This window comes from Lepus europaeus, chromosome 13, assembly GCF_033115175.1.
Source record: "Lepus europaeus isolate LE1 chromosome 13, mLepTim1.pri, whole genome shotgun sequence".
Classification (NCBI taxonomy): domain Eukaryota; kingdom Metazoa; phylum Chordata; class Mammalia; order Lagomorpha; family Leporidae; genus Lepus; species Lepus europaeus.
This window is the reverse complement of record NC_084839.1, coordinates 44,844,017-44,864,136: the sequence shown is the minus strand read 5'-3', so window position 1 is coordinate 44,864,136 and position 20,120 is coordinate 44,844,017. Positions and strand designations below refer to the sequence as shown.

At 39.0% G+C, this 20,120-nt stretch overlaps 1 protein-coding gene across 1 annotated transcript in view; it reads right to left on the bottom strand.

The window, feature by feature from the left end:
* Positions 1-15,252: 15,252 nt before the first annotated feature.
* The window catches only part of GTF2A1L (general transcription factor IIA subunit 1 like), an 82,129-nt gene continuing 77,261 nt past the window's right edge, over positions 15,253-20,120 (bottom strand). Inside the window, exon 8 of the mRNA XM_062209419.1 lies at positions 15,253-15,360. Within this exon, the coding sequence (XP_062065403.1) occupies positions 15,253-15,360 (108 nt within the window). The remainder of the gene's footprint in view (positions 15,361-20,120) is intronic.

Below are 20,120 nucleotides of genomic sequence, written 5' to 3'. Positions count from 1 at the left end.
CTTCTTGGACCACGGGGAATTAAGCTAGAAATTCTAGAACATGTGAAAACACATAGAGACTGAATAACATGCCACTGAATGAATAGGTCATATAAGAAATCAAAAGAGAAAAAACATTTCTGGAAATGAATGAAGATGACAACACAACATATCAAAAATTATGGGATACAGCAAAAGCAGTGTTAAGAGGAAAGGTTATAACAATTACAGCCTACATCAAGAAACTGGAAAGGCACCAAATAAAGGAGCTATCAATTCACCTCAAGGACCTAGAAAAACAACAGCAAACCAAACACAAAACTAGCAGGAGAAGGAAATAATTACAATTAGAGAACAAACAAAATTGAAAAAAATACAAAAGATCAGCAAAATGAAGAGCTGTTCTTTGAAAGAAATAAACAAAATTGACACACCATTGGCCAAACTAACCAAAAAAAAGAGAGAGAAGATACAAATTAATAAAATTAGAGATGAAAAAGGAACAACAGACACCACAGAAATAAAAAGAATCATCAGAATTACTACAAAGAGCTGTATGCCAACAAACTGGGAAACCTAGAAGAAATGGATAAATTCCTGGACACATACAACCTACCTAAATTGAGCCATGAAGACATAGAAAACCTAAACAGACCCATAACCAAAACAGAAACTGAATCAGTAATAACGACCCCCCCCCCCCATCAAAGAAAAGCCCAGGACTAGAAGGCTGCACTGCTGAATTCTACCAGACATTTAAAAAAGAAGTAACTCCAATTCTTCTCTAGCTATTCAAAACAATGGAAAGGAAAGGAATCCCCACAAACTCCTTCTATGCAGCCAAAATTACCTTAATTCCTAAACTTGAAAAAGATATAACAAAGAAAGAGAACTACAGGCCAACTGGCCTGATGAACATAGATACAAAAATTCTCAACAAAATATTAGCTAATCAAATCCAACAACACATCAGAAAGATCATTCACCAAAACCAAGCAGGATTCATCCCTGGTATGCATGGATGGTCCAACATTTGCAAATCAATTAGTGTGATACATCACATTAACAAACTGCTGAACAAAAACCATATGACTATCTCAATGGATACAGAGCAAGTATTTGATAAAATACAACATTGATTCATGATGAAAACTTTAAGGAAACTGGGTATAGAAGAAACATTCCTCAACACAATAAAGGCAATTTATGACAAATCCCCGGTCAACATCCAACTGAATGGGGAAAAGTTGGAAGCATTCCCACTGAGATCCAGAACCAGACAAGGATGCCCCCTCTCACCATTGCTATTCGAAATAGTCCTAGAAGTTTTAGCCAGAGTGATTAGGCAAGAAAAAGAAACCAAAGGAATATAAATTGGGAAGGAAGAAGTCAAACTATTTGCAGATGACATGATTCCATATATAGGGGATCCAAAAGACTCCACTCAGAGACTATTCAAACTCATGTAAGAGTTCAGTAACATTGCAAGATATAAAATCAACACACAAAAATCAATAGGCTTTGGATACACACACAATGCCATAGCTGAAAAAGAACTTCTAACATGAATCCCTTTCATAATAATTACCAAAAAATTAAACATCTTAAAAAAATTTTAACCAAGGAGGTGAAAGATCTCTACCATGAAAATTACAAAGCATTAAAGAAATATAAGACAACAAAAAAAGAAAAAAATCTTCCATGATCAGACTGAAAGAATTGATATCATCAAATTGTCCATACTACCAAAAGCAATTCACAGATTCAATGTGATCCCAATCAAAATACCAATGATATTCTTCTCGTATCTATATGATTCTAAAATTCATATGTAAACACAAGAGATCCCAAATACATAGAGCAATTTTAATCTCAAAACCAAAGCCAGAGGCATCACAATACCAGATTTCAAGACACACTACAGAGTAGTTATAATCCAAGCAGTCTGATATTGGCACAAAATAGACATGCAGACCAATGGAACAGAATAGAAACTCCATAAATCAATCCACACATCTAAAACAAACTATACTTTGACAAAAGAGCTAAAATCAATCCTTGGAGAAAGAACAGTCTATTTAACAAATGGTGCTTGCAAAATTGGATCTCTACATGCAGAAGTATGAAACATGACACCTATCTTATACCTTACACAAAAATCAACTCAAAATGGATCAAGGATCTAAATGTACAACCTGATGACATCAAACTACTTGAGAAGAACATCAGGTAAAGTATGCAAGACATTGGCATTAGCAAAGACATCTTGGAAAACACATTGAAGCACTAACAAACCAAGCCAAAATAGACAAATGGGATTACATCAAGTTGAGTGGCTTCTGCACTGCAAAGGAAGTGAAGAGGCAACTGACAGAATGGGGAAAAATACTGCAATCTATGCAACTGATGAAGGATTAAAATCCAGAATCTATAAAGAGCTCAAGAAACTGAACAATAACAAAACACACAATCCAGTTAAGAAATGGGCAAAAGACTTGAACATGCAATTTTCAAAAGCAGAAAATCAAATGGCCAATAGACACAAGAAAAAACGCTCAAGAGCACTAGCCATCAGGTAAATGCAAGTGAAAGCCACAATGAGGTATCACCTCACCCCAGTCAGACTGGCTCTCATACCAAAATCAACAAACAATAAATGCTGGTGAGGATGTGGGAGGAAAAGGTATCTTAATTCACTATTGGTGGAAATGTAAACTAGTACAGCCATTGTTGAAGACAGTATGTAGATACCTTAGAAAATTGAAAACAGGTTTACCATATGACCCAGCAATCCCACTCCTGAGAATTTACCAAAGAGAAATGAAATCAGCTTATGAAAGATTCATCTGTACCCCCATGTTTATGTCAGCTAAATAGATAAGATATACAATCAACCCTGATGGCCATTAGTTGATAACTGGATTAAAAAATTGTGGGGTGTGTGTATGTGTGTATATATATATAATGGAATACTACTCAGTGAAATCCTGTTTTTACAATAAAGTGGACATAATTGGAAACCATTATCAGTGAAATAAGCCAGTCCCAAACAAATAACACATACTTCCCCTTACCTGTAGTAACTAAAAGAGTACCAAAACTGTAATATATAGCAGTGAAGTTTACATTTTGCAATTCCATGACTGTTTGAAAACCTTGTCTCTACTATTGAGGAACAGTGTTTTTTCCTTCTTTTTGAACTCTTTACTTAGTGTAGGGTTAATCTTATGGGTTAATCTACTGAAAGTAGATCTTTGTAAAAATTAGAGGGAATAAGAGAGGAAGGAGGAGGAATGGTGGGAGCTTGGGTGGGAGAGAATAGGGTGGGAAATATCACTATGTTCCTAAATATTTTTAAAGGTTTATTTTATTTATTTGAAAGAGTTACAGAGAGAAATAGAGACAGAGATAGAGGTCTTCCATCCACTGGTTCGCTTCCCAGAAGGCCACAACAACCTGAGCTGCACCAATCCAAAGCCATGAGCTGGGAGCCTCCTCTGGGTCTCCCACGCAGGTGCAGGGGCCCAGATACTTCTGCCATCTTCCACTGCTATCCCAGACCATAGCAGAGAGCTAGATTGTAAGAGGAGCAGGCAAGACTAGAATTGGCACCCATATGGGATACCAGTGCTTCAGGCCAGGGTGTTAACCCGCAGCACCACAGCACCAGCCCCTATGTTCCTAAATATTTACATATTAATTATGTAAAAATTATAATTATTGTTTAAGTGAAGAAAGAAGAGTAGCTATATTCTATCAAATAAAATATATTTAAATCAAAAGCAGTAAAAAGAATAAGAAGGTCATTATATAATGATAAAGGTCTCAATACAGCAAGAATTAACAATTATATATCCACTGAATATTAGAACACCCAAATATACAAAGAAACTGGAAATCAGCATCTCAAAAATCTCTAGGACATATGCAAACCCTTGCAGACTGAACAACATGCTCCTGAATGAACAGTGGGTCATAGAAGAAATCAAAAGAGAAGCCAAAAAATTCCTGGAAACAAATGAAGATGACAATACAACATATCACAACTTTGGGATACAACTTAACACTGCAAAAGCAGTGTTAAGAGGAAAGTTTATAGCAATAGGTGCCTACATCAAGAAACTGGAAAGGTACAAAATAAATGAGCTATCAATGCATCTCAAGTATCAAGAAAAACAAAGGCAAACCAAACGTAAAACTAGTAGAAAGAAAGGAATAATTAAAATTAGAGAAGAATAAGAGCACGTGAGGGGAAAGGTACCCTAATCCACTGTTGGTGGAAATGTAAACTGGTAAAACCACTATGGATGACATTTTGGAGATACCTCAGAAAGCAGAATATAGGCCTACCATATGACCCAGCCATCCCATTCCTGGCATTTACCCAAGGGAAATGAAATCAGCAAATAAAAGAGTTACCTGTACCCCATGTTTATTGCAGCTTAATAGCTAAGACATGGAATCAACTTAAATGCCCGTCAACCAAAGACTGGCTAAAGAAATTATGGGATATGTACACTATGGAATATTAGAGTGGTAAAAAAAAATGAAATCTGGTCATTTGCAACAAAATGGATGAATCTGGAAAACATCATACTTAGTAAAAATAAGCCAGTTCCAAAGGGACAAATTCCATATGTTCTCCCTGATCTGTGATAACTACTAGAGCACCTAAAAGAAATCTGTAGAAGTGAAATTAACACTTTGAGAAGCAATAACTTAAACAGCCCTTCTTGACTGTCAAGAACAGTTTTTTTTTCTCTTCTTCATACTATTTGTTGAACTCTTTACTTAACATAGAGTTAATCCTATCTATATCAAGTCAATTGAAAATATATCTCAGTGAAGTTGGGCTCTCAGCCCAACTTCCAAAGTGACCACTGCAGCTGAGGGGATGGTCAAGTAGGGTCAGCAACATTGCAGGCAGAACTGTAAATTTCTTGTTAGAGATGCCCCCTGACTTTACCTGGCCAGCTCTCCTCCCAGGCCAGCCAAGTAATGAAAGTCAACAGAGTGCCTTTCCCTAGGAGGTTCACACCTCCCTTAGGATATACCCCATGTGAAGAGATAGATAGGTCTGGGCCTCTGAATTTACAAGGCCTAAAGCCCACCAGATTATTATCAAGCCCCTTCTATCAGGTTCTATTTGCCTCTCAATCAGAAAACTTAATTGTAGCTTAGACAGCACCTTTCTTAGCTCCTCTAATAATGACTCTGTCCTTTGTTCTAGGCCCTGTCTAGTGCACTTGGGCCTCATTCCTTTGTAATCATAACCTCTACTCTACCACCAATGGCTCTACTCCCAACCTGTGTGTACTGATGGTCCTCTTCCCCACTTAATGCTGTATAATTGTTCAAACCTGGTAAATGCCACTCTTAGGATCATTGGTTACTATCCTCACTCTGTCTTTTATGACCTTGTCTAAATATGATCAGAGTCGGCAAACTTGGAAGGCTTCCATAGCCTTGGCAACTCATGACGACAGCCTAGGATGGTTACTGGCACCATAAACTAGAGTGTCAATTTGTTGGGTCAACAACAGGAGCCACTGTGCACTTGCTCCTCATGTGGGATCTCTGTCCTTAATGTGCTGTTCATTGTGATTTAATGCTATAACTAGTACTCAAACAGTATGTTTCACTTTGTGTTTCTATGTGGGTGCAAACTGTTGAAATCTTTATACTAAATTGATCTTCTGTATAGAAAGAGAATTGAAAATGAATCTTGATGCAAATGGAAGGGGAGAGGGAGAGGGGAGGGTTGCGGGTGGGAGGGAAGTTATGGCGGGGGGGGGGGGGGGGGAAGCCATTGTAATCCATAAGCTGTACACTGGAAATTTATATTCATTAAATAAAAGTTAAAAAAAAAGAAATACAAAAAAAAATAAAATATATCTCAGTAAAAAATAAGAGTGAGAATAAGAGAGAGGGGAGGAAGCTTGTAAATATAAAGCTGTGTAGTTCTGCATACATTCCTACAAACCTTCTTCTTTTTTTTAACTTTTATTTAATGATTATAAATTTCCAAAGTACAGCTTATGGATTACAATGGCTTCCCCTCCCCCCCGTAACTTCCCTCCCACCCGCAACCCTCCCATCTCCCGCCCCTTCTCCCATCCCATTCACATCAAAATCCATTTTCGATTATTTTTATATACAGAAGATCAATTTAGCATATATTAAGTAAAGCTTTCAACAGTTTGCACCCACACAGAAACACAAACTGTAAAAATACTGTTTGAATACTAGTTATAGCATTAAATCATGATGTACAGCACATTAAGGACAGAGATCCTACATGAGGAGTAAGTGCACAGTGACTCCAGTTGTTGACAACAAATTGACACTCTTGTTTATGGCATCAGTAATTACCCTAGGCTCTTGTCATGAGTTGCCAAGGCTATGGAAGCCTTTTAAGTTTGCCGACTCTGATCATATTTAGACAAGCTCATAGTCAAAGTGGAAGTTCTCTCCTCCCTTCAGAGAAAGGTACCTCCTTCTTTGATGACCTGTTCTTTCCACTGGGATCTCACTCGCAGAGATCTTTCATTTAGGTCATTTTTTTGCCAGAGTGTCTTGGCTTTCCATGCCTGAAATACTCTCATGGGCTTTTCAGCTGGATCTGAATGCCTTAAGGGCTGATTCTGAGGTCAGAGTGCTGTTTAGGACATCTGCCATTCTATGAGTCTGCTGTGTATCCCGCTTCCCATCAAACTTACTTCTAAGTGTACAGTTTAAAAACTTGCCATGGGACCCCAAATCCCATTCAGTTGGGTGGTAAAAATATCATCTTAAGTGTTAAAATGACCATATTAAGTGTTAAAGTGGTCATATAGATAGGATTAAGTGTTAAAGAGATCATATAAATTGGATCAAATGCCTGATAATAATAATAAATAGAATTAACAAGGAGAGAATGTTCCAACATGGGAAGCAGTCCACACAGCAGACTCATAAAATGACTATCACTTTAAATAGTACTCTGACCTCAGAATCAGCCCTTAAGGCATTCTGGTCTGGCTGAAAATCCCATGAGAGCATTTCAGGAATGGAAAGCCAAGACACCATGGCAAAAAAAAAAAAAATTAAAAATGTCCTACATGAAGGATCTCTGTGACACCACCAGTGGAAAGAAGTGGCCATCAAAGAAGATATACTATTCTCTGAAGGGAGGAGGGAACTTCCACTTTGCTCATGGCTTTTTCTAAAGAATGACAGAGATTGTAGATTCAGAAGGCTTCCATAGCCTAGGCAGCTCACGCCAAGAGACTCGGGTGATCACTGATGTCGTACGTAAGAGTGTTAATTGTTAAATTAACAGGAGTCACTGTGTACTTACTTCCCATGCAGGACTTCTGTCCTCAATGAGTTGTATAATGAGAATTAACTATAAAACTTGTTCTCCATTTGTGTGTATGTATGTGTGTGTGCAAATTGTTGAAATCTTTAGTTAGTATAGAGTTGGACTTCTATGTATAAAGTTAATAGAAAATGAATCTTAATGGAGAATGGGACTAGGAATGGGAGAGGGAGGAGGAGGTGAGATGGGGTGGGGGTGGCAGTAGACATGGGAGGGCAGGTATGATGGAAAGAATCACTATATTCCTAAAGTTGTACCTATGAAATTTGTACTAATTAAATAAAAGATTTCTTGGGAAAAATAAAATGGGATTCTCAATGCTAAAAAAAAAGAATAAAGAAATGTCTATATATATCAGTATTGCTGCAAATAAGGTTTTGTAAAACTTTGTTATGTATTTGTCAAACCAATGTTAAGAATGTTAAACTACTATAGTTTTAATGTTCTAGGATTACTTTAAAATTTACTGTATTTGGTTGACATGGTCATTTTTCCATTCAATTACTGTAAACTATACTACCTTTGCTTTTTACTTATTAAACTTCTTATTCAGTGAAGTATTAAGCCTTTTTACTATAATGTGATTTTAAAATGTTATTCCAAACTAAAAAAGAAAGGGAAAAGGAAAGAAGATGTGAGAGAGACAGAGGGAGAAAAGGAGGGAAGAAGGGAATATCATGTTCTTAGAATTCTATCTACAAATCACACTGAAATTGTTAAAATTAATTAAAATTAAAATTAATTTTAAAATAACAAAAAGAACTAAAAATTGCTTTTTAAGGAAACTCTATGAACTTCAAGAAAACACAGATATGATTTAATGCTCTAGTAGAGTGACTTGATAGAGAGATGGAAGTAATTGTTGAAAATCAAACACAAATCTTTCAACTGAAAATTACACTAAGAAAACTTTAAAATACAAAATAAGGCAACAATACCAGAAATATCAAACAGAAGAAAGAATCAGGGGACTTGACAACAGGCTATTTGAAAATACACAGCAGGAAGACAAAAAATAATCCAGAAGAGTGAAGAAAGGGAACTGTGGCACTGTATGAAAAGAAAACATCTGAGGAGTTGAGTTTCAATTAAAAAAAAAAAACTGTGAAAGATTTGAGAGATGGAGAAGGAAATAAAATAACTACAGTAAAACTAGGAACGAGAATCAAAACAACAGTTGTCCTTATCTATATAATTACCTTGAATGTAAACAGATTAAATTCTCTAAGTAAAAAGATATAGAATGACCAAATGGAGTGCAGTGGAGGATGGCTCAAGTGCTTGGGTCCTGCACCCCATGGGAGACCAGGATAGGCACCTGGCTCCTGCCATCGGATCAGCGCGGTGCGCCGGCCGCAGCGCGCCTACCGCGGTGGCCATTGGAGGGTGAACCAACGGCCAAGGAAGACCTTTCTCTCTGTCTCTCTCTCTCTCACTGTCCACTCTGCCTGTCAAAAAATAATAATAATAATAATAAAAAAAGAGAGAGAGAGACACTATTATGGGTGCTAATTCATGTCCCAGCTGTTCCACCTCTGATCCAGCTCTCTGCTATGGCCTAGGAAAGCAGCAGAAGAGGGCCCAAGCGCTTGGGCCCCTGCACCCATGTGATAGACTCAGAAGAAGCTCCTGGCTCCTAGCTTCGAATTGGCCCAGCTCTGGCCATTGAGGCCATCTGAGGAGTGAACCAGCAGACGGAAGACCTTTCTCTCTGCCTCTGCCTCTCTAAAACTCTTTCAATTAAATAAATACATCTTTTTTAAAAAAGTAAGTTTTAGAAAGATTTGAGAAAAGTCAATATACAAAAGGTTCAATAGAGGAAGAGAAAATAACAATTATAAATATACATGTATCTACTATTAGAATACTAACATACATAAAGCAGGTATTAGTAGACCTAAAGGGACAGATTCCAGTACAAAAATGAATAGATCACCCACACAGAGACTCAACAAAGCAGCAGAGTTAAACTGTACCACAAAGCATTCTTCTCAATATAGGGAACGTTCTCCAGGATAGATCATAGGGTAAGTCATGAAACAGGTCTCAACAAATTTTAAAATTAGAAATCATACTTAGTATCGCTTCTGACCATAATGCAATGAAATTAGAAATTCAAGCAAGAAAAACTGCAAAAAATATAAATACGTGGAAACTAAACAACTTACCTTTGACCAAGGAAAGTGATCAACTAATGGATCAAGAAAGAAAGAAGGAAATTAAAATTTTCTTGAAGTGAATGAAAATGAAAATATAACCTATCAAAAACTGTGTGATCCAGCAAAAGCAGTACTAACAGAAATTTATAGCAACCAGTACCTACATCAAAAAAGCTGGAATATTGCAAACAATATATTATTGTATCTCAAGGAAGTGGGGGAAAAGAGAAAAATCAAACCAAAAATAAGTACATAGGAAAAAAAAGAACAGAAATAAATAACATATAAACTAAACAATACACAAAAAATCAAGGAAATGAAGAGCTGCTTCTTTGAACAGATAAACAAAATTGCCAAATGCTTAGCTAGATTAAGAAAATATACAACTAAGGGCTGGCATTGCGGCACAGCAGGTTAAGCCTCTGCCTTTGACATCAGCATCCCATATTGATACTGATTTGAATCCCAGTTGCTCCACTTCTGATCCAGCTCCCTGCTAATACACCTAGGAAAGCAGGTGAAGATGGCCCAGATACTTGGGCCCTTACACCCACGTGGTTGAGCCAGATGGAGCTCCTATCTCCTGGCTTCCATCTGGCCCAGTTCTATCTGTTTTGGCCATTTGGGAAGTGAACCAGCAGATGCAAGACCTCTCTTTCTCTGTCTCTCTCTTCTCTCTCCTCTGCTCTCTCTCCTCTCTCTTTCTCTCTCTCTCTCTTCCCATCTTTCAAATAAATTTTCAAGAGACAGTTAAAGTAATTAGGAAACAGAAATATTACTGCTGATACCACAGAAATAAAAAGGATTGTTAGAGATTATGAATAACAATATGGCAGAAAATTGGATAATTTCAGGAAATAAAATAGAGAAATTTATTCATACCACACCTTACCAAATGTCAATCAAGAAGAATTAAAATGCCTAAACAGAGCAGTAATGAGTAGCAACAGTGAGTCAATAATAAAGTCTCCCATCAGAGAAAAGCTCAGGACAAGATGGCATTACTGCTGACTTCTACCAAATATTTAAAGAATTAACACCGATTCTTCTTAAATTATTACAAAAAATAAAAGAAGACAGAATTATTCCAGAAGGTATTACCTTGATACTAAAACCAAGAAAGACATAACAAAAACCACCAAAGGCCAATATCCTTGATGAACATAGATGCAAAAATCTTTAACAAAATACTAGGAAACCAAATCCAGCACCACACTAAAAATATTGTGCACCACAACCCAGTGGAATTCATCCCAGTGATGGTTCAGCATTCACTAATCAATCAGCGTAACTGGGGCCAGCGCTGTGGCACAGTGGGCTAAAGTCCTGGACTGAAGCATTGGCATCCCATATGGGCCTGGGGTTATAGTCCCAGTTGCTCCTCTTCCAATCCAGCTCTCTGCTATGGCCTGGGATAGCAGAATAAGATGGCCCAAGTCCTTGGGCCCCTGTACCCGCGTGGGAGACCCGGAAGAAGCTCCTGGCTCCCAGCTTCAGATCGGCACAGCTCTGGCCATTGCAGCCATCACGGCCATCTGGGGAGTGAACCAATGGATGGAAGACTGACACTTACTCTCTCTCTGCCTCTCCTCTTTCTGTGTAACTCTGATTTTAAAATAAATAAAATAAATCTATTAAAAAATCAATAACCATAACAAAGATTATGTGATCATCCCAACAGATTCACAAAAGGTATTTGATAAACTCTAACATCCCTTTCATGATAAAAACTGTGAAAAAATTAGTTATAGAAGGACCATAACTCAACATAACAATGGTCATAAGTAACAAGCCAACAGCTAACATCATACTGAATGGGGAAAAGCTGAAAGCATTCTCTTAGATTTGGAACAAATTACCACTTTCATTCAACATAGTGCTAGATGTCCTAGCCAAAGAAATTTAGCAATAGGAAGAAATGAAGTGCATCCAAATTGGAGAGGAGGAAGTCAAGTTTGCAGATAACATGATCTTATATATAGAAAATCTCAAATATGCCATCAAAGGCAACTGGAAATAATATACCAATTCAATAAAGTTGCAGGATACAAAGTGAATGTGTCAACCCAAAAAGAAATCAGTAGTATTCTTATATCCCAATAGCAAATTATCTGAAAAAGAAATTAAGAATGCTTCTTCATTTCCAATAGATATAAAAAATACTGATATACCCAGGATTAATTTCATTAAAGATGTTAGAGAGCTGACATTTTTCATAAAACTGGAAAAAAATTACTGATATTTTTGTGGAATCACAAAAAACTATGACTAGTCAACGCAATCTTGAGGAAAAAGAACAAATCAGGAGGTATTATACCACATGACTTTAAAATACATTATAAAGCTACAGTAATTGAAACACCACAGTATTGGCATAAAAATAGACACATAGCTTCATGAAATGGAGACTCACATACCTACAGCAAAGCGATCTTTGATAAAGGTGCCAAGGTCATGCATTAGAAAAAGAACAATTTTTCAATAAATAGTGCAGGGAGAATTAGAAATCCACAGGCAGATATTTGTACAAAAACAATCACAATGGATCAAAGAAAAAATGTAAGACCTGAAACTACTAGAAAAAAATACAGGAGAAATGTTTCAGGACATGGAATGGGCAAGGATTTTTTTTTTTTTATCAAATCCCCAAAAGCAGAGGAAACAAATGCAAAAATAGACTAACAGCTTCTACACAGCAAAGGAAATTATCAACAATGAAAAGATATGGGAGAAATTATTTGGAAATCTTAACCCAATTAAAATATGGGCAGAAGATCTAAATAGATATTTCTCAAAGACACACATACAGGGGCCAGCACTCTGGCACAGGTTAGGCACTGCCATCCCATATGCACACCAGTTTGAGCTCTGGCTGCTCCACTTCCAATTCAGCTCCCTCTGACAGCCTGGGAAAGCCATGGAAGATGGCCAAGTGCTTGGGCCCCTGCACCCATATGGGAGACCAGGAAGAAGCTCTTGGTTCCAGGCTTTGGATCGGCCTGGCTCTGGCCATTTGGGGAGTTAACCAGCAGACAGAAAACCTCTCTCTCTCCCTCTGTAACTCTGCCTCTCAAATAAATAAATATTTAATTAAAAAAGACAAGAAATAGCCAACAAGTAAATGAAAAAATACTCAACATCAGTAATTATCAGTGAAATGAAAATCAAAATCACAATGAGCTACCAGAACTACTGTATACCATACTGCATACACTACTGGGTATTTATCTGAGGAAATGAAATCGCTCATCCAAGAGACAGCCACACTCCTGTGTTAATTTCAAGACTATCATGACAGCTAATAAATGGAGACAACCTAAGCGTCCATCGACTGACAAGTAGATAAAGAAAACATGGCACGTAAACACCATGCAGTAACAATCAGCCGTTTAAAGTACTATCATGTGCAACAACATGGACGGCACTAGAGTTCATTATGTTAAGTGAAATAAGGAAAACACAGAACAAGAACCACGGGAACTCACTCATATGGGGAATCTTAAAAAGTTTATCTCATAGAAGTTAAAGCATAATCATGGTTCCTAAAGGCCGGAGAGGGAAGCACGAGAGAGGGATGGGCAAAGGCTGCTTAATGGGTACTAAGTTATACTTAGATGGGAATGAGAAGTTCTTGTGTTCTATGCATAGTAGGGTGACTGTAGATAACATGCAAGTACTGTGTATTTCTCAAAAAAAACCCAATATTTTTAATGTTTTCACTGTAAGGAAACAAATGTTTGAATAGACAGATGTGTTTATTCTAATTGGACATTACCACAATTATGTGTGTATGAAAAAATCACATGGTCCTCTACAGGTATGTATAATTTTTCTGTTGCCAAAAACAAAAAATGGAATAGCAGTGGTGGTAAAAGACAATGGCTGTGTATGCGAGTATGAAGAAGACAGAGCTGGAGAATGTAGCTAAGGGACTTGCCCACCTGCTAGTACTAACTAAATCTTCATGAAGCTGCCAGCCTTAGGTCAAAGGCAACATCTTACTCATGTTGTTCAAGACCCAGAAAAGATTCACCCAGATTTTGAAAAGATGCAGCAACAGCTGAGCCCCTTTGATAGAATAGAACCAGTGTTTGAATAACTAAACTCTACAAGTGGAGTTGCTTTCCAAAACAAAAAGGAATTTTCCTCGGGGGCTGTTGCTGTGGTGCAGTATGTTAAGCTGCTGCCTGTGACATTGGCATCCCATAGGAATATTAGTTCAAGTCCCAGTTGCTCTACTTCCAATCCAGCTCCCTCCTAATGTGCCTGGGAAAGCAGCAGCAAATTGTCCAAACACCTGGGCTCCTGCCCCCCAGCATGGGAGATCTGGATGGAGTTCCTGGCTCCTGGCTTTGGCCTGGCCCAACCGTGGTTGTCACAGCTATTTAGGGAATAAATCAGCAGACGAAAGATCGAGCTCTCTCTCCCTCTCCTTCTCTCTCTTCCTCTCACCTCTCCTTGTCTCTCCTCTGTAACTTTGCCTTTCAAATAAAATGAATCTTTAAAAACAAAACAGGAAGAAAAAGAAAATAAATTTTCCCTATGTCCATCTAGATTTAAGTACTCATCCACTGGGATCTTTCATAGACAAAATCTGATCCTTCCATTGCTTTTTTGCGCAATTACTGTCTTGGAGAACACCACTCAGGACCAAAACTAGGGCTCCTAAACCAAAGACCATGTGTGCCATAGCCACTAAGAGAAACAGCAGTTGGGATAATTTTCCTTTGAGGGATTTGAATCTACAGAGGAAGTGCATAATATGAAATAGCTTATTGGGATATTAATTTGTTTTGTTTTTATTGTTACAGAAAAATGACAGCTACTAATGTTTTATGTTTTGTTTTCTCTCCCTGGTTTCAACACAGTTATCCAGGATCCCTTAACTCAAATGAGAGATCCTGGTCAAAACACAGCATTCCAGAAGAGAACACCATTTCTTGGCTTGTGTTTCAGAAAAACCTAATCTCAATAAGGAGATTCCCTACTAGGGGAAAAGAAGAGAGATACTGCCTTTGAGGAAAGGGATTTCAAAAGGATATTCCACTCTAAGAGCAACAGAAAAACGTGGGGAGAGGGGAAAACTCACTGGGATTAGGAAAAAGATGGAAGTCTAAAGTTTCAAGGAGGACGACATTTAACCCACTCCTTCACAATTCCCCAAGGTTATGAGAATGATCTTGCCACATAAGCCCAGTGATGCTAAACCTCAGCAAAGATTTTCATGTTCAAATAATAATGTAGACCTCTGCCTCACAGGAACCAGCTGGGCTGACACACTCAAGGTATCTCCAGTGAGCAACACACACTGAAGACCCGGAAAAGTCTTCATCAAAATCACACTATAGAGAAGACATCCCGGGACCTTCTCTGCTATGGTTTGGTAAGAGGTGGAAGTAATGCCAGCCCCAACCTAATAACTGATACTCACTTTACATAAAGGGGAATGGAATTTGATTTACATTTTGCTCAAAAATAAATAAAAAACATTTCTTCATGCTCCATCACCTTCAATGCATATATGCTTTGTAATGGTACAAGTGAAGATTTAAAAAAATCTGTTTCAAACAGAAAACAAATATAAACTTGAATATTGATACCTACACCTGAACTATAATTTTATTAAATTCCATTGAGTGAAATAAAAATTTGAGCAGCTCTACACTGGACTATATTTAAAATAGAAATAAGCTTCACAATCTGCAATATAGCCCCACTGATGTTTACAAAAGTAACATACTGAGCTCATAAGGTTTACCACTCTGCATCACCAATGGCTTTTGCAAATACATAGTCTCTCCCTCCAAAACACATAACACCATCTTTCAAATAGAACTTCCATTTGTTCTTGCTTCGATGAATCTAGGAAGAGAAAAATAATCTAATTAACGATCATATACAATTCTTTGATATAGCAAATGGAATTATTCTAACCCTGTATGTGATTTATTTAAAATAGGATCTCAAAATAGTTTATTCATTCACTCAACAAATATTTGAATTCTTATGTGTCAGATATTAGTTAGGCACTAGAGATTTATTAGTTTAAAATGTCTATGTAAAATTTATATGTGTAACAGAGTGAGTATCCTTCAGTATCAAGGGGGAATGGGATCTAGGATCCCTTTTACATACCCAGGTCTGTAAATATTTAAATCCCTTTTATCAAACAGCATCGCATTTCCATATAACTTATGCATATCCTCCCACATACTTTAAGCCATTTCAGGCAAACCATGTTGGTGTCTAAGTAAGATACTCCAGCGACCACCTACCCACACAGACACCAATTTGAACAGCTCTTCACACACCAAGTTACCTTCACAAGAGCTAGAGAGGCCAAAGGAAAGATCACAGTGTCTTGTTTTAGTATAGTTAAGTTTTTTAAAAATCACATTGACGATGACAAGAAGGAAAAGTTGTGCACATCACCCCTCCCCAGCTCCAAGGAGTGCAGCATGGAGAAAGAAGGCTCCTGTTTCAGGGGAGGGAGAGGGATCTGAAGCCCAGCGCCATGCCCACTGTGAAAAAATTCAGTAGACAGAGTCCCATGATCTCTGCTTTCAGGCCCAGTCTTGCAAAATGTATTCGGCACCTGCATAGGCAGGTGGCCTCCACCATCCCTCCCCCAAACAACAGAGAGCAGAGCAAGGTGACAGCTGCTGTGGAGAAGGCAGGAGAAGCAGCTGAGGACCATGCCATGGACCTCAGAGCCAGACCTCCACCTTGAGAACCAGCACCTTATCTGATAAAGCCCAAAGGACTCTACCACCCACCTGCCCCTGAACTTGGCTAGCACTGCATAAAGGTCTACACTCCAGCAGGATGGACTTGTCCTGGTGTGTCAATGCCAGCCTCAGGTGGGCCTAGTGTGTACCCCTGGGACTCTGAATCTGGTGCCAGTCTGGGTGGCCAGGGAACTCCTTTTATCAACCTCCCTCCATCTTTTGGCAGACAGCAAGGAGCCATGGGATGGTGTCTTAGGGCTCACTGCACAGCTGGTAAAGCCCAACACTGGGTAGACCCTAACAGTCCCCATGCCTGGGCAACTGCTTATGGAAATAGTCTCTGGACTTATTTTCATGTCAGACAAAGACACATACCCTGATGAGACAATCCTATTTTCTCATATATCATCACCAGCCTCAAATGGACCTAGTGTGCACCCTTAAGATTGACTGCACAGGGCCTAATAACTACGAGACCCAGGTATGACCCACCTGGTGCCCACCTGGGTAGCTGAGGGCCTACCTCTATCACCCCTTCTATAACCTTGAGCCAACAGCAAGGAACCACAGGACTGCTTCCTAACAGTCCCTGTCCCCAGGCCAGTGCCTACAGATGAACCTCTGGACCTGCTTTAGTGCCAAGTGGCATTCTGTGGTTTCAGCTGATAAGTCTGATACCCCCGTCAGTATCACGCGATGTTGCTATGGATTCGTTCCTGAAAGGAGGAGCATGGTGAGGGCAAGAGGCGTGGAGTCACCACACAGACCCTGGGAGTCGAGTGAAAGCGGACCTGAGGCAAGCAGCCCGCAGACTCGTTTATTAATAAGCAGCTACAGCTGCTTATTAAGCCAAGGCAGCCAATCCGGTCAAGGGGCGGTCTATGCCCTAACCAAGCACAGCCTGTTACCAGGCAGTTTCCAAAGCCATCCAATCACAGCCTGTTGTCAGTCAGGCTCTGTTGTCATGTGGTTTCCGAAGCCATCCAATCACGGCCTGTTGCCAGGCAGTTTCTGTTGTCAGTGGCCATCTTGGCATGACCTTCTCACCTTCTCATTCCACATTGCAGAAGTCCACCTCAGCAGCAGACAGACCACATCAGAGTCGGCATTGGTTCTACCCCAGGCTGCAGCGGTCTCAGTGGGCCATGGGTTCCAGATATGACCCAGCATCATGCATTGGTAGACATAGGACAAGCATTCTGAGTCTACCTCAGGCCCCAGAAAACACTTGCAGAGACAGACTAACCCTTTCTAGACACCTCCAGTTCATTCTGAATAAGACACCAACTGCAGATTTGGGACAAAGTGGAGCTTGGGGAGTACTGTAAGACTAAAACAGTAATTATATATACATGCCTCAGGCAAACCTGGATTTAGGGTACTATCTAGTATTAAAATAGCAGAATCACCCATGGGCTCTGAAAAAATAGAGACTGCATGTTAGGGAACCATTCATGGAGAATGTAACTGTAACACTGTTTGAAACAAAGTAACTGTGCAGTAGCACAGCTTGAAAGAAAAGTAGAAAGGTAACCACCCTAGCTGTTAAGATTTGAAAAGGGATGGCCTAACCACCAACTGCCGTTGCCATGACTACAGGACCCTGGGAGGTTGGAATGTGGGCAGGGCTAGCCTCTAGAAACTGTATATAAGGGGACCCTCAGACGCTGCAAACCAGAGGTTGCTCAGCCTCTCTCCCCAGTCCGTAGTGCCTAGTGCCCGCAGGAGTAGGCTTGAGCGATCTCTCCTCCTAGTCGCCTAGAGTATCAATAAAGTGTGTTTAGCTTGACCTTCCTCAGTCTCCTCGACTCTTCCTTTGAGGCAACCTGGCCAGTTCCCGGAGGGGGAGATCCTGACACTGCACAGAATTTCTAGAAAGATAGCCACAAATGTGGCTAGAGTCCTATAATGAATCCATCAATGCACAGATGATGGCATGCTCCAACAAATATCAAGAACTTCCAGGGAACCATGACCTCACCTAGAGAGAGCAAAATGAGGTGCCAGGAACCAGTTATCAAAGAATTGAAATTTTCATATGCTTGAAGATTTCAAAATCATTGCTTTACAGAACCTCAATGAACTCCAAGAGAACAAAGAGGAAGGGAATAGAAGCAGGGAGGGAGTAATGGGAAATGTTGAACAGGTGCTAAGTTATAGCAAGATAAGAGCTGAAGTGCTGGTTGAAGTGCTGGTGTTAGGTTGCACAGTAGGATGACCATAGATAATGCTAACATACTGTATATCACTTTCTTTTAAAAAAAACTACAAGATAGGCTTTAGATGTTTTCACCATAAAGAAATGTTAAATATTTGAAGGGGGAAATATATTTATCCTGACTGGATAGTATACAATGTACACATATATCAAAACATCACTTAGTACTCTATGTGTAAACATGTTAACAATTTCTAATAAAACAATTTAAATAAATCATCTCTAAATCTAATGTCTAATACAAGGTAAATGTTATGTTATCCTGTAGTGTTTGGGCAATAATGACAAAAAAAAAGTCTGCACATGTTCAGAACATATATAATCTCTTTCCAAACATTTTCCTTCCATGGTGGTTGAATTCACAGATGGGGAACTGCAGGGCTGACTACACATGCTTTCAGATAAAATATAAGTAAAAGGCCTATGTATATGCAAAAAGAAACAGGAAAAAAGCCCCCTGCCTTTGAAGAGTTTACATTTAATTGTGGGGAAGAAGGACAAGAACCTAATATATAATTAAACTACATAGATTGTTAAAGGGTGAAAAGTGCTATGAATAAAAATAGAGCAAGAAAAGTAAGCTTAGAAATACAGAGAAGGGGTGGCAAGGTTTAAAAGGAGAGTCAGGTGGGCTTGGCTCTTGGGGTGACACTGCAGCAGACACAAAGAAAGTGAGGCATGAAGCCAGGCAGGTACTGACTCAAGAGCATTCCAGGCAAAGGGAACAGAAGTGAAAGGCCCAGCAAAGGCCTATGTTTGGATTGTTTTTTAAAATAGCAAAAAGTTGGTGTATTTGCAATGGAATAAACAGGGAAGGTGGTAGCTAATATTACTGGAAATGGAAAGAGTGTTTCACTGTAAGGAAGAAAACAAAGTACTGATCAAGGTCAGATGTATCTTATAGCCTGTTAGATTCTGCTGGCTATTCTTCAGAGTCAATAAATCAGCTCATATATAGATAAAACAAAACAAAACAACAAAAAAGAAATGCTGCTCCTTTAAGAGGTAAGAAACCATAAAATCATTGCCACCTCTGGGTAAATGGCAATGGACTATTTAAAAGCCTTTGAGGTATATGAGCTGAGATCAAGGGTAAAATTTAAACCTAGTTGTTGGCTGCAAATAGTAAAATCCAGGAAGAGAAGTCGTGACTGGTATTCAGATGCACTTATGAAACACAAGAAACAAAGATTATACTCTTGTTTGTGTGTTTTTAAAAAAAAGAGTTCTTATAATGAAAATGTTTTTCTGGTGTGACCTCTAAATTCTCACTTGCACATATCTGAAAAAGCCTCTGGAAACACAACAGTGACAACAGAACCTTGGACTCAGCATAGGTGACAAAATAGAACCAGAACTTAGGAGAACTACAGAAGCAGTAACAACGCATTCTGGTAGCCTAATCAAACAACTGCATTTTTTTCTAGAAACACAGTAGTTTAGGAACAGTGTTGTGGCACAACAGGTTGAGGCCACCTGCCACAGTGGTATTGCATATGAGCACAAGTTCAAATTCTGGATGCTCCACTTTTGATCCAGCTCTCTGCTAAGTCACCTGGGAAAGCAGCAGACTTGGACCAAGTACTTGGGCCCCTGCCAAAAGCAACAGAGAACACAGAAATAGAGGGAATCTTCCATCTGTTGGTTTATTACCCAAATGGCTGCAACAGCCAGGA